Below are 15349 nucleotides of genomic sequence, written 5' to 3' on the forward strand. Positions count from 1 at the left end.
ATAAATTAATATAGACACAATTTCCGAATAAGACAAATTGATTTTGAGCAGAAACTAGAAGCCAATCTGCCTGGAATCCTGTTACTATGGGTCATTCATTCCGAGATAAGAGCAGGCTGTCTGACACTAAGCATTCCAATCTAGCAACCATTCCTTTGTCTGTGTGAGGAAATAAAATCTACTCAGTCCACAGAGGTGGGAGTTGGGGGGGGGGGATGGTGAGAGGGGATACATGAATATGCAAATCGGGATACATGAATATGCAAATAGGGTGCCTTAGGCAAGGGAAGACACTTCATGATTGTGGAAATGACTGTTTTCCCTTGGCTCTTCCTACAGTGTGATTATAGGGAATTTAACTTTATGTTTCAGTTGGCATTCTGTTCCATGGGCTAGGATAGAGACCAGAACCATAAATAATTCAGCAGCATGGAGCTAGGAGAAGACATGAGTATGTTTCCTCAGGATAGATCCAGTCTTATACTCTGGGAAGGATCTGGGTGGTGTCACTTTTCTCATTGGAACACCAGTTTCTTATTTCTCTACCTAACTCCTGTTGTGAGAAACGTTTTCACCACATAAGCCACCTTAAGGAATCTCAGAGATCTCCACACCCACAGGATTCTGAGCTGTAGGTTTAGTCAGTCTCAGATCAGGTACCAGGCAGTCAATCCCACACGGCTGAATTACAGGGGCTAGCTTCCTTGCCCCATGATAGTTTCCTGCTGAAGAACTAAGCTTCTCCGCTTCCCTTGAGAGTTACAGAAGTCATTCCCACCCAACATCCTTGTAAGTGGCTGCACCTACCTTCCTCTGTAGGATTTCGGCTGTCCATACACATGGGTGACCAGATGCCCCCTCACAGTGAATAAACATGGCCCCACTTAAAGGCAGACTGAGCCTCTCTTTCTTTACAGCTTCCTAAAGAAGCAATGGTGCTGAAGACCCAGAATGGGAAATACAAGCCTACCAGCAGCTCAAGCCCAAGCAGGGCCATCAGGTTCGGTCAGGCAGCCTATATTCTTTTCATGTTCTGTCTCTGCCCTTTTTTTCTTATCTATTTTCTCAACCTCACACAGTCTGACCTAGGTGGGAGGCCATAGTGTATTCAACAGAACACACAGGTAACACAGAAAAACACTGGGACAAGGTAGTCATGGGCCTAACTCTGAGGAGCCCAGTTAGATTAGCTCACTGGAGCTTAGCCTTCTGGGACATTTTAAGGTCTGTTTGGGTGAAGCCACCAGAGACTTAACCACTGTCTTGCAAGACCACTTGCTTAGCCAAAAAGGTCTGACAACTTTCCATTGGTCCTGTGGCTCCTTAACCCTGGGGTTGTATAGGTTGGGTACACCCCTTACATTCCAGGGGCATTTGATCATTTTTTGGATGTTCTACTCAACTGGACATTGGCTTCCAGCATGAAGCTGTACCTTGTTATAGACCAGTACCTTGGTCCTAGGCCCAGACATGGGTTCCAAATTTTCTGTGCCAAAAGATACTCCTTTGGCCTATTTGAGGACTAACTTAAGGGATCCCCCAAGTAGGAAACTGGTCTCAGTGTCTCTGTCTCTGTCTCTCTCTCCCCTCTCCTCTCCTCCCCTCCCCTCACCCCTCTCTCTCTCCTTTGCCTTTCAGTGCAAACTTGGCTTCAGTGTACACCGAACAAATGGCCACTGCTGGCACAGACTTGGAACGTTCTATTTCTAATAAGTAAACTAATTTAGGTAACCCCAAAAGATGAAAGGCATAGCAGCATGGTCCAAAGACTCCTCTCCTGTAAAACTCATGGTTCACATTTATTCTCTAGGCTCTGTCTTACAACCACACACAGAGACAGAACGCCATCTGGGCCTGCAACCTTGCATCAAATGACAGCATTCCTAACTGAGAGAGCACAGACTGTTTCTGCCTTACTCTTTTGGCCTACTTCTGTTTCTGCCTCTCCAAGCCCGGAAAATCTGGCTTGTATCTCTAACAGCAAAAGGTAAAAGCATCTCTAGTTGTCTGTTCCTATCTGCAGGCACACACAAACTGGTTTACAGATGTGTAGATCACTGGGTTCAGTCTCACAGAGGTTCAAATGTCTTCTAGGTATAGGAAAATTATTTCTACTATACTGAGAAGGCCGGATCTGGAGTTGAGTTTTGGCCCATCTGTCCCAGCAGGGTCCGTCTAAAGGGGCATGATAAAGCAGTTGCCTTGGATGAAGCACAAGGTCTCTTGGATGCAGGACCATCAGCATATAGCAAGGATGCATGGGAAATAAGACTTGCTAGAAGTCTACTGCTTCTACCTCCAGCTGCATAGGCCTGACCAGCTGTGGTTACATAGGCCTGACCAATCAGAGATGTATGCTGAAGCAAGATATAAAACTCCTTATTTAAAGATGAATCCTGTCTCATATATCAAGGGACATAGATTCCTTTGCCCAGTGGAGGATCCCAGAGTCTGCACCCACGGCCTAAATGTCAATGCAACAGAGAGTTGAGTAGTTTCTCTGCCCTCAATGTCTCTTGTACTTTAATATGATGATGCTGTAAACAGGGGAACTTTGGTCATAAGCCTACCACTGGACTAATATGGGACTTCAATTCTAGTTCAACTAGTCATGCTCTTTACCCTGGCTTTCAGGTCTTTCTCTTAGCAAAAGCTGATTTCAGGGTCTATACACTAACTATCCATGTTCCTTCATTAGAAGATGATGTCAGATACTCTGTCATCAAACTCAAAGCTTTGGAAAGTTATTCAAAATATCTAAGCAGTGCTGTTGACAGCTGGTTTTATATCTGTAGAGCCAACAAATTGTTTTTTTAAGTAATATCCTAAGACTTCAGAGGAGATGACTTAGCTGAAGGAGAATCTCTCCAACCTGGGGGTCACTTTGTGGTGCTTTGAGGATAAAATCTGGTCTCTATCCAGAGAGCTCCAGGGCCAGGGCCTGTGCCTTGAAGCCTACAAGGAGGGTACAAGCTTTGGCAGTGAGGCTTGTGGATGTTTTCCAAGAAATTCCAAACCAATATTTGCTAAAGTTCATTTAATTTCGTTATCTTGCTTTACAAATTGTGCTTCTAAACAGCCAATCTATTTTAAACAGAAAAATGTTAAGAATTTATGCTTCCTGCTATATGGGGTGTCCTAGAAATTTGTCCATTGGTAAAAGGAGCAAAGCATTGGCTTTAGCATTCTTTGCAATTCAGTCTGTGTTACATGTAATTACTTATTACAGATTTGATATGACTACTTTCATCTTTCATATGTTGGTTGAATTAGAGAATGAAAATGTAGAATTTGTTAAGAGTTCTGTTAATGGGGTTGATTTTAGAAAACATTGAAAAGTAATTCATTTTCTCTTGGCAAGGCAGACACTGTCTCTGGGAGAATATTTTTAAAATTGGAAATCATTTATTTTTAGAAAATACAATTTACAACTAAATTGTTTCTTAGAATATAGGTATAATAATTTGATGTTAACAAAAATATATTGTCATCGTTTCAAATACTAGATATGGAAATTTAAAATAATAGTACCAATTTTTAAAATTTTACTTTATCAAATTGTTTCTAATGAAAAAATTTGTTTTACTTAAGATATTGTTTTTAGCCAGGCAGTGGTGGCACACGCCTGTAATCCCAGTACTCTGGGAGGTAGAGGTGGGCAGATTTCTGAGTTTGAGGCCAGCCTGGTCTACAGAGTGAGTTCCAGGACAGCCAGGGCTATACAGAGAAAACCTGTCTTAAAAAAACCAAATCCAAAAAAACAAAAATAAAAAAAAAATAAAAAAAAAACAACAAAAAAAAGATACTCTGTTTTTGTTCATCAAATAATACCTGCAATTGTTAATATTTCAAACAAATACACAAAGTTCACTTAGACACTTTCTATTCAGATCCATTCCTTGGATGCTGACTTTAACTTCATTTACAAAGTTTCCATAAACTTATTCTTTATACAGGAGACTGAAGTAATAAACAGCTAATTATTGTTACCTTATCCTGCCATAGAACATGGTCCAGACAGTCCTACAATTGCATGTAAAAGTTTTCCTCATGTAACTTTATCTCTAAATGCTCCCCACAAAGTTGTACAGCTATCAATTCCTGACCTATGTTCTGGATCTTCTCCAACTGTTAACCTTGATCATGCCCCCTTGGGCGGACCCTTGTCTGAGGAATTCTAACTGCTGCTCCCCTCACTGCCATTCTGTCAGCCTTGAAGCATTAACTGAGAGATCAGCTCTCCCAAAACCCCTAAAAGCAATTCACAATCCTCTGTGAAAGAGGAGTAGTGGGCCGTGGGCCATCACCTCATTTCTCCTCTGGACACTCTGGACATTGAATTTGGGACTCAGAACTAAAACAGCAGGACTCAAGTTCTATTTGCATCAGTTTCCCACTGTCTCTGCAGCTCAGAACTGCTCAACATCCTTCAGGACCAGGACCGGACTCCTTGACTGCTGCAGTACTCCAAGATTAAAAAGATCTGACTGCTGCTGAGGATGGGTTGTCTGCCTTCCTCTGCAAACAATGCTGCTTCCAAGACAACAAATCCTAACTGGTTTGAAATAAGGGACCATACAAATAATCCTTCTGGTTGCTCCCACTGGGCTCCCCCTGTTGATCACTCTTTCGTCCTTATTAGCCTCATACCTGTTTTTGCCTGTCTTTTAAATGTCTCACCAAACTTTACCCTATACTCAAACAAAATGTTCCACACAATCTCTCCCAATAGCTTTTACATCTGCAAAATGACCTTTTAGATGCTGTGGAGAATTATGGCCTTCATCCCTTTCACCCCCAGGCCAGATATAAATCTTAATATTAGTCTTCTCCTTTCCCCTGATCCCTTCCATTAATGCTCCGTAGCTCCCTCCATTCTGTTAGCTCATGCTGGTGCAACAGTCCTGGCAATGGGACCAGCCACCGTGATCCTGAATCAACACTATGCTTACCCTCTCTCACTAGCCCACTGTTCTGCTTCTGCTCCTCCTTCTCCCCCACCCTTCCCAGAAAATCTCTCTGAATTCCTAGAAATCACTCTGTAACCAAATCATCTGCTTTTGAGTCTCTACTAATTATTTTCCACATTTCATCAGGAATACAGGATGGCAATTTCCTAATCCATTTTAGTGAATCATGGTCAAGACTCACCCTGCTCTCCATAACCAGAGGACACCTCTCATCAAGGGACCCAGAACTACTCCTTCCAACAAAATCCTTGATCAGTAGACAACAGCTACAACCCACCCCAGGCCCTGCATTTCTATATCTTCTGAGTTAGGAATAATAGTTTCCTGTTGAAGGACTCCACTTCCCAGCTTCCCCTGCTGACCATAGAAGTCATTTACTTCCTATAAGGAAGGGGCTGTATCCCATCTTCCCCTGTAGGCATTTTAATCGCCCACACACTTGGATATCAAGACTTCCCTCCACCTAGGAATGGTCACGGTCCCACCCCTAAGGTGAGACCAATCCTCTCTTTTTCTACAGCGGCTTTGTAAAATAATGTAACAGTATAACAAGTATTTGACAGCATTATAAGACATTTTGTAGTAGGCATTATCTAGAGCGGATTTGAAGATGAGAACGCGTGCCTGTTACACACAAATGGTACACTACACTGTACAAGGGACCTGGATACCCAAGGATTTTGATATACAAAGAGATCCTGAAATTCATCCCATGCAGATAACCAAGAGACAACTGTCCTTGGGAACACTGTAAACACAACTTCAAAGGACAAAGAATAAAATGTGAAACCTGGGACACAAAAAACACTGGGGGAGATTTTGATGCATGCTGTTTGCCTATATTGGAAAGCTGTGCAAACAATACTTTATATGTATTTATAATGTATATATGTACATGCTCATTGCATATGTGTGTGTGTATATGTGTGTGTGTGTGCATGTGTGCTCATCCTCTACTGTGTGGAGGTCAGAGGATTTGTATTGAAAAGTGCCTTATTTATTCTTGAGATAAGGTCTCACTATGTAGACAAGGCCAGCCTGAACTCCAGAGATCTGCCTGCCTGTGCTTGGAGAGTTCTGCTATTAAAGGTGCCCCACCATGTCCAGATCCACCTTATTTTTTGAGATGAGGTTCCTCATTGAGCCTGGAGCTTGCCATTTCAGGAAAAATGGGAGCCAGAGAGCCTCCAGACAGTTCTGCCTAGGCCTCCAGTGCTGGAGTTACAGGGGAGTAGGCTTTTACATGGGGGCTGGGGATTTGAACTAGGTGCCCATGCTTGCATAGTGAGCACTCTCCATCCTGACCATCACCCAAGCCACACACTCTCATTTTAAAGAGGACCCCAGTAAGGTATTAAAATTTCATTCTCAGCATTCACTGAGTCACTCCTAATTGCCATGTTCTGTTCAGTCTCCCAGTTACATGGATCAATTACACACAGTCCCTGTCCTTTGGGAGTGAATGTGACCCAGTGAAAGAAACCTACACACACAGGTAAGTTAATAAGTTAATAACCATAATAAAGAAAAATTTAAAAGGTAGAACATATGTGTATGCACGGGGGCAATTTTGGTCCTATACATGTAAGCCATGTATATCCTATAGAAATAAACTTTAACCTATAGTCTTGAAGAATAATGCAACCAGTGGGTAAATGGAGCAACCACAGGGTCAACCATATGAAGTCAAGGTTGCAGCACAGGAGACATATTCAGAGTGCCTAGAGCATGAGATGCATCCAGACGGTGAAGTGCAGGGACTTTCAGCTAACAAGTCTGCAAACGCTCACACAGTGAGAGTCAAGGAACCATGAACAGGATCCGAGCATGTCCCTGACTTTCCATGATGCCTGTCCCCCTCACCCCCCACACACAGCATCTTTTGATTTCCCTAGCTCACTGCAGTACCACCAGCTATATTGTACAAGTGCTCACTACCTGGTTATAGCTTCTAAGCACACAGCTCAGTGCTTTAATCTGGTATTTTGACATTTACTTTAAGATATGAATACTTCAAATGCAAAGTCATAAATATTCAGAAACAGACCTTCTAAATATTTGGTCATTTAACTAACTCCACAACATTTTTATATCCTAACCTTTATCATTACAAGGAATAGTAATCATAGTTGTAGTAGTAGCTGTAGTTATAATGATAATAATAATAATTATAATAATAATGATGATGGTGATGATGAAATCCATACCACCATACTTAATAATAACAGTAATAATGATGATAATGATAACAGTAATAATAAAATCCATACCACCTCACTTTCTCAAGCAGGTAAGAGACACATGGAGCCCACCACAAGAAACCTACTGAGCTGCAATCTTGATGAATTTCTTCACCAGCTGTACACGCTTGCCTAGCTGGCTGCAGAGCAGAATCTCCGTGGCCACCCAGAGCTGGACCTCATTACATCTCTGGAGCAGAAGGCTGAGGTTCACAGTGTGCTCTCCGTTCCCCTGTCTGCTGAACGTGAAGTAGATCAGCTCTTGCTGAAAGGAACATGTATATTTTTAGGTTGAGTCAAGCTGGTGTAATATTCAGTGACTTTATGAGCTGTTTCAAGAGGTCCCTCCTATATCCTTAGTGTGTTAACAGGAATGTAGCTGATGACTACAAAGTGGATACAAAGTAACTTATCTTTAATTTGTTTGTAACCAGGTGCATGCTTCTTACAGGAGTAACTACACTGCATCTAGCACAGATAAGACATTATAAGATGGGGCTGGTGAGATGGCTCAGTGGTTAAGAGCACAGACTGCTCCTCTGAAGGTCCTGAGTTCAAATCCCAGCAACCACATGGCTGCTCACAACCATCTGTAATGAGATCTGAAGCCCTCTTCTGGAGTATCTGAAGATAGCTACAGTGTACTTACATATAATAAATAAATCTTTAAAAAAAAAAGACATTATAAGATACTTTGTTCAAAACTGTTTACCCAGGACTTTAAGAAGGAGCCCCTATATATGCCAACAGATGACACTAATATTTGCTTCAACACATCAGGGCCAACACAAATTATTATGGTGTCCTCAGGACTGCCCATTAACACTGATGAAGCTCAGATTACTGGAGCTCCTCCCTCATTTTTTATTAGTCTATTAAGGGCTAAAACATTCTTTGAGACTAGGTCTCACCATGTTACCCAGGTTGATCTTGAATCCGTGGCCTCAGTGATTCTCTGGCTGAGCCTTCTAAGTTCATAAGACTACAGGTGGGCACCACCATGCCTGTGTATGGCATCTCAGGCTGTGCTGATGGTTCTGGTTTTAAAGCTGTACTCTGAGAATTCATGTCATGAAGACATCATAAGATCATAAATGGAAATAAAATGGAGATTAAGGGCAGAGTGCAGAAGTTCACAAATGCAAGTCAAGACCAGTAACTAATTAGTGTGACCACAGGCAAAGCAGTAAAGAGATTCCTATGTAACTGAGTGTGTGCCTCTTACAAGAGTAATATACTGCACAAATGCAGAGATTCATTTGTAACCAAGTGTGCGTGTCTTACAGGGGTAAGACACACTGTGGTTACCGCAAGCAGAGGCAAATCCTTCTTGACTGACACTTCTGAAGAGGCGAGTCATCTTGCATGAGTGAGCTCACAACACATTCCTAATGGCTTACAGTGCTGAAATGTTTTAATGAGGAAATATGAACAAATTTAACAGATATTGCAGAATGAAAGGCTTATGGGTCCCTAAAAATCACCCAGGAGTCTCTCCAGAAGGAAAGACAATGACAGAAGGAAGCGTTTCTTTGCATGGAAGATGAAGGCACCACATGGCTATAGACCCGTGGCATTTTCCTCTCCTGATTCTGGTAAGCATTGCTACCACCAAACTGTTAGTAACACTTTGCTTCTAGCATATAATTCATAAACATTATAACATGTTCACAGGGGAGATGTAAAATTTATATGAAAATTTGAAGCTTCATAGTATATTCTAAAATTTATGAAATAAATCATACACTTTCCTAGAGGTATCTATACATACAAATCCAGCATATTCACACTTACCTCACACCAAACCCACGATAGGACAAGGACCAAAGAAAGCACTGCTACATATTCTAATTTCCCTAGGATGGGGCAGACTTTCAAGATGCTTTACTTCCTCCACATGGCTTTTAGACCACACTATCCTAGCACAACTGTATCAACACACAAGTATCTCAAAGAAGGAACCATTCAGTTAAACATTTAAACTATATTTAGCACTTCTGTCTTCATGTCCCTGCTTACCTCGTGGATTGAATTGAACAGACTCCAATCAAAACTCATTAATTCCAGAGCAAGGTCCCAAGTGTTCATTCCCAAAATCCTCATTGACCTTTGCTGTGATTCCTCATTTTCTGCCAAAGGATTCTAAAGCAACAAACAGAAGCAAAAGGATCTTCAGTAGTCCACAAATGTTCCACAGTGAATTGGCTGCCTGTGGGAAGGCTCTAGAAACCCAGATTAGAGAAGTAATCTTTTTTGAGTGCCCTTAATATTTTCCCTGCTCTGTTCACTGTCAGTGAGTTACAGCCAATTTAGGAAACAGCCCTGCAACAGTCAAATGTGATCAATGACTCTCCTCGAAGATAGCCTGCCCCTCCCCCCTCCCCCATGAGCTCAGCCTGCCCGTCCCCTCCCCCACCAGCTCCCACACATCCACAAATCTGATTATAAAACACAGCCCTGACAGACAGCATAATGAAACTGAAAGCCCTGGAATCACTTTGGCTTCTGGTAAAAATTAATGTGCCAGGAGGGTTAGTATAAAACAAACAAAAGAAATGTCATGGAGCACTTCAATAAAGACAGACACAGCTTGTACAGGAAACATGTTTTACCAGCCTCATCCCAGACACAGACTTACAAATTTTATTACAAGGCCCTTGGAAAGTGAAAAAAATACTGACATGAAATAAAAATAAGAGCTATTTTATTTAGAGCCCGTGTGACCACTATGTTCTATGTAACAATTGTTTGGCTTGGTTTTTCCCTCATGGAGATGGGGGTTAATCATGTAGGCAGCTAACAGCACTTCCTTCAAAATCTGGCATGAGACTATTACATTGCCAGTACAGCCTTAAATCTCTCAGCATGTTTGAAGTTATTAAATAAGTAATCTGATATTTTCTCTAAAATTACTGATATTTTCTAATTAAAATACATATTTTCTCATTTGAGAGTTTAGAGTCAAAGAGTTAATGATTTAAAAAGCCAAACGACTGGGAATTGGCTGTGGTGTGACTCAGTGATGGGGCAGTTATGGCTGTGGTGTAAGTTTGCCTACCATTTATGATGTCCCTGGGGTCAGTTCCCAGAATGAATATTTCTAAAAGGGACAAGGCTTACTCTGCAAAAGTAAATTGTGTGGATTACACAGCAGTTTTAGAACTTTGATGTTTATGAGAATGTTTGCTGTTGAAAAACAAACAAGAACCTAACACAACCGACCTTCCCAGACTTCCCCACAGGGGAGACTGCCTTAAGAGCCAGCCTCTCTACCTGCCCTGAGGATGTAGTGTCGTGTCATTGGCACTGACTGAATCTGTGAACTTACAGATTCTGTGGCACTGAGGCAGGGAGCCAAGGTTTCCCGGCGATTGTCTGCTAGGATGGGACAAGGCACTGAAATGAAGCCGAATCGGACTGTGGTGTGGGAATCAACAGCCGAATCGCTGGCTTTTGTCCATTTTATTTCTCCTCAGATTTGCTCTTCAGCACAGTTCTTCTACTATGTGGTTTCTCAAGGCTTGCTACTTGCCCTGTCCAGATGCTTTCTACTTTTCTACTCTACCCTACAGAGGGTTGATCTTGAGGGAGACTTGTTAATCAATGAGAAAGTGTTCGTGGTTACAGTGAGCCCTCAAGTCTAAGGCCCCAACCACACTATAGTCTAAGCAGACTCCTTGGAAGATGAAATTCCTAAATCTGCTACCCACAAGGACATATGGCATGATGTCCAAAGCAGCTGTAGAAAATGCTGGGGGGAGGATGATGTCTTGTTCCTCAGCACAGCTCACGGCATCTGCTTATTCCACTGCGACATCACCCATGCCGAGGCTCGGAGAGGCCCTTTATAACAAAGCCCTGGTGGAATTATGCTGTGAGGCTGAAGGAGGAGGGCATGGGAGACAGCTTGAGTGTGCGTCTTTCTTGGGAAGAACCCACAAAAGCTATACTTTAGACTGTTTTCTTTCATGGGCAAGAATAAAATCAAACTCGTTGTCTACAAAAAAAGTCCTGTGAAGTACCCTGGCTGTCCCTTTAGCTATACTGTTTTAAACTTTGTACTGAGAATAATCTGCAGGGCGGCTTTATTTACATCTTTTCAAATCTTGCTCTTCAGAGGCATCTGATATCCCACAGATACTGACTTATTGCATGCAGGAAAGGCTGAAAAATCTTTTATTTAAGGAAATAGGACAGTCAAAAGGACAGGCTCTTTGCCTCCCTGACTATTTCTCAGTCCCATGCCCATAAGTCAAGATTCCATGGGATGGGAAGTCACAAATTCTCATACTTTTTATCAGAAAAAAAGTAAGGCTGATTCCATGGAGGCTAATCCCTTAAGTCAGACCTCTGATTTGCAAAAGACACATACACACATACACACACACACTATATATATATTCATATATATATAGCATGTGTAATGTATATTATATATGCATATATTATATATATATATACACATACATACATTATAAAGCATGAAAATATTGTTGAGTCTGGTACTTGTGTTTCAAGTGCCAGCACCAAAGTTCTTACCAAAGTGTCAGCCAGATCTTTCCGGTAGACATATATCCGACCAGATGCCTCCAGAGATTTGGAAATGGCCAAGTCATTTGGCTGAAATTCATGCTTTTCTTTATTAAAAAAAAAAGTAGAGTTGTTAGAAACATAAGTGAGCCTACATACTACAAATCATGAATAAAACTTGCTCAAGAAAAATATTTAAAAGTAGATAAACAGACTTTATGTGAGTTTATTTTTGCATACTTTGACATGTTAGGAATATTACCCCCTAGAGTGCCCCCCCCTGAGCTGAAAGGACAATTTAAGGTAGATGGGAAAACTCACTCATAGCCCGCTCTGTCCAAAATAACCATGTGAGTCCGTATCCAGCAGTTATTAAAGTGCACGTGCGCTTGTTCCCACACTTGCACTAGTAATTAATCCTATATGACTTTATAATTATAAGCATTTACTTCTTGTTTATATGCCACATTTAATTGGTTATATAACATCCCATTACACCATCATTTAATCATTCCTCTACAGCTGAACATTTAATGGCTTCCTTTTTTTGGTCATATAAATTAATATATGTTAAGTACTAGCACATGGCCTGGCCCATAACAGAGCCTTGATAGATGGTTCTATGATTTTAGCAGCCATAACATATATTGCTGAAGTCAACATTCTTGCATATAAATCCTTGTCTGTTTAACATACAAGCTTTTAAAGACAGATTTCACCCAGTATGAAATTACTGGGTAAAAGAGAACATTTGTAAAGCCTTTGATACACGCTGCCAAACTGCTTACAAGTTCTCTTTTTAGAAAGTGAATCAATATATATATATCTGCCTAAAATTAGATATAAAGCTTGCACAATGAACAACACCAATGATTGTTTTTGGAATGTCAGCTTCCATGCAAGTCAAAGGCTGATTCTCTCTGTAGGGACTGGTACTTTATTTCTTTATTGAAAAATATTTTTGTTTCTTTAGAGTTATTTTGTTAAATCATATATGTACAATAGCTTCTTAACTCTATATACACACATTTTTAAAAGAAAAATGTTATGTCTTATTATATTATGATCCTGGCTAACAGCTTTTCAAAACTTTTGAGAAAAATCTTTAAAAAGGCTTCTCAATTTACCTGAAACTTACAAATTTAACATTATCAAAGAAGGGATGCTTCTAAACTCTCAGATAGACTGCAAGAAAGAAACAACCATAAAAGAGCTAAGAAACTGTTTCAAAGGCATCATTTACAGTCCTTCCTCCACAGTAAGGTAATGTTATCTAAACAATCCAATCCATTCACAAAACAGCTCTCCGCATCTGCTCTGGTGTCTTCGGCCATATCACTGTATATTTATGCATGACTGAGATAAGAGTTTCCTTAACATTGTTATTTTGATAACCTGAAGCTGTTCTGTTCCCGTTGGGCTCTCATCCTGTCCTATGTATATAGTGAAGCCCATGGTGAGTAGGAGGAAACTTCGTATTGCTCCTCCCACCATACCCCTCACTTCCTCTGCTTCCTCAAGGACCAAAAGTCCCTCCACATATGCTCCTCCCATGATCCTGCTACAAACTTTCCACTTTTCATTGGACCACAGTTAGATGGTTGCTGGTTACAATTTCCAAAATCATTGTAATTTCCACTTCTATAATTTCCTCCTCCATGGCTGTCATTAGCACCTCAATGGCCCCCACCCTGGTTGCCATATACAGATCCTCCACCATCACATCTTCTTCCTCCTTCATAGCCAGGGCTACCTCCAAATTTGCCAGCTCCAGATCCTCATCCACTCCTGTGACAGCCACCCCCAAATCCATGCCTACCTGCTTATCCATCAGATCCCCTCTTAAAGCTGCTTCCCTGTCCTGGTCCAAAAATGCCACTGCCACCAGGAGAATCCCACAAACTCTCCTACTCCTAGAGCTTCAGACTTCCTGCATTCCTTGTCTAGACAATGCCTTTCTAACTCCTGCATTGTGACCATTGATGGTGGGATGTTTTTGCAAGTATCAAACATTTTGCAAGGATCATGGTCATCAAAAGTAACAAAGCCAAAGCCCCCTTCCTTTCCAGACTGCCTATCAGATTCTCATACGGTTCTGGCCTTCCAAGGAGATATGAGGAGTCTGGAAAACCAGGAGCCCATGTCACTGTGAAAAAGCTATTTGTTGGTGGAATTAAAAAAGTTACTGAGGTACACTATTTTAGAGATTACTTTGAAGGATATGGAAAAATTTACTGGGGACCCAGTGACTTTTCTCCTTAGTGGGACTATCTTGAGAGGTAAATGATGGTTTTGATGACAATTAATATTGTTTATAATCATTTAGTATTTTGGTCATTTAAAGCCTATAATACATTTAACATATCTACGTGAAATAATATAATTAAAAAAGCTTCTGAGGAGATACTTCATTGATGATTGGTCTGGGACCACTATGTATTCAGATGCTAAATTCTGTACCCCAAGATCTGGTTGCCCCAAGATGAGGAAATTCTCACATATACCAGCTTTTGTTATGCAAACCTTGCACCACAACTTAAAACGATTGGTTAAATTAAAATTGCTACAACTAATTATGGTGGAGAATAGAGAGAGGTGGAGTTTGAGTTACTGGGCTTGGGGTTGGAGACAGGGGCCACAAGGAGGAGAAAGGAGGGAGGGAGGCCAGGAGGAACAGAAGGAGAGGGAGAGAAATTAGAGGATGAGAAGACGGTGCGAACATGAGGTCACGTGTCAAAAGTGAGATGCCTCTGTAGACCACCAGACTGCTGGGGCAGAAATAACCCAGGAAGGTTCAAATAGCAAGTATCAGGGGAGCACAGTTGGGGAAGTAGCCAGTCTAGCATTAGAGAATTAGAATGGGGAACATCCCCCAGTAATCGCACAGAACCTAATAAATAAATCATGGTTTGAGTCTCAATTGAAGCTAGACAGGTTTAAACATAATTCTTTTATAATGTCTGCCTTCAGTTCACCAGACATTCACATTCTTGGGAATGTCTTTCCTTTTTCAATAAGCTGTCTCTATTTCTTAAGATTTTGTTTATTTTCATTTATTTAATGTATATGAATGTATGTCTGCACACGTTATTGTACCCTGAGAGTGCAGTAATTGTGGAGGCCAGAAGAGGGTGTCAGAGTCTCTGTACCTGGAATACTAGATAGTTGTAAGTAGGAACTAAACCTGAGTTCTGGGCAAAAGCAGCAAGTGCTCTTAACTACTGAGCCATTTCTCTAACTCCATCTCTATTTCTTAACAAAGAAACCCCCAAACATATTTTCTTATTAACATTTATGGGGTCCACATGCTTTGCAAATTTTTGCTTGTATTTCCCATAGGTAATTTGGGGTTAGAGGTTTTTCTGGAAACCTGACCCAGAGCCTTATACAGGCAAGGTCTATATTCAACAAATAAGCTACACCCAAAACCCAGGATGGTGCTTTGTTAGGCTGTACAATAAAAGTTCTATGACTCTATTAAGCTTAGAGAGAATGGCTTTTTGTTTTGTTTTCTTTTTGCATATGCAACTTGCATTGACTTGTCAAGACTATCATACCTGCCCCATGAGCAAAATGGTAGTGGAAGCAATGCTCTGTCATATAGTGCTT

General features: G+C 41.1%; 1 protein-coding gene across 1 annotated transcript in view; it reads right to left on the reverse strand.

Moving 5' to 3' along the window:
• Positions 1-15349, reverse strand: part of Rapgef5 (Rap guanine nucleotide exchange factor 5) — a 241449-nt gene that overhangs the window by 24090 nt on the left and 202010 nt on the right. Inside the window, exons 18-20 of the mRNA XM_052184831.1 lie at positions 11750-11847; positions 9230-9352; positions 7297-7475 (exon numbers count right to left, since the gene is read on the reverse strand). Coding sequence (XP_052040791.1) covers positions 7297-7475; positions 9230-9352; positions 11750-11847 — 400 coding nt within the window. The remainder of the gene's footprint in view (positions 1-7296; positions 7476-9229; positions 9353-11749; positions 11848-15349) is intronic.

The sequence above is a fragment of the Apodemus sylvaticus genome, chromosome 6 (assembly GCF_947179515.1).
Source record: "Apodemus sylvaticus chromosome 6, mApoSyl1.1, whole genome shotgun sequence".
Classification (NCBI taxonomy): domain Eukaryota; kingdom Metazoa; phylum Chordata; class Mammalia; order Rodentia; family Muridae; genus Apodemus; species Apodemus sylvaticus.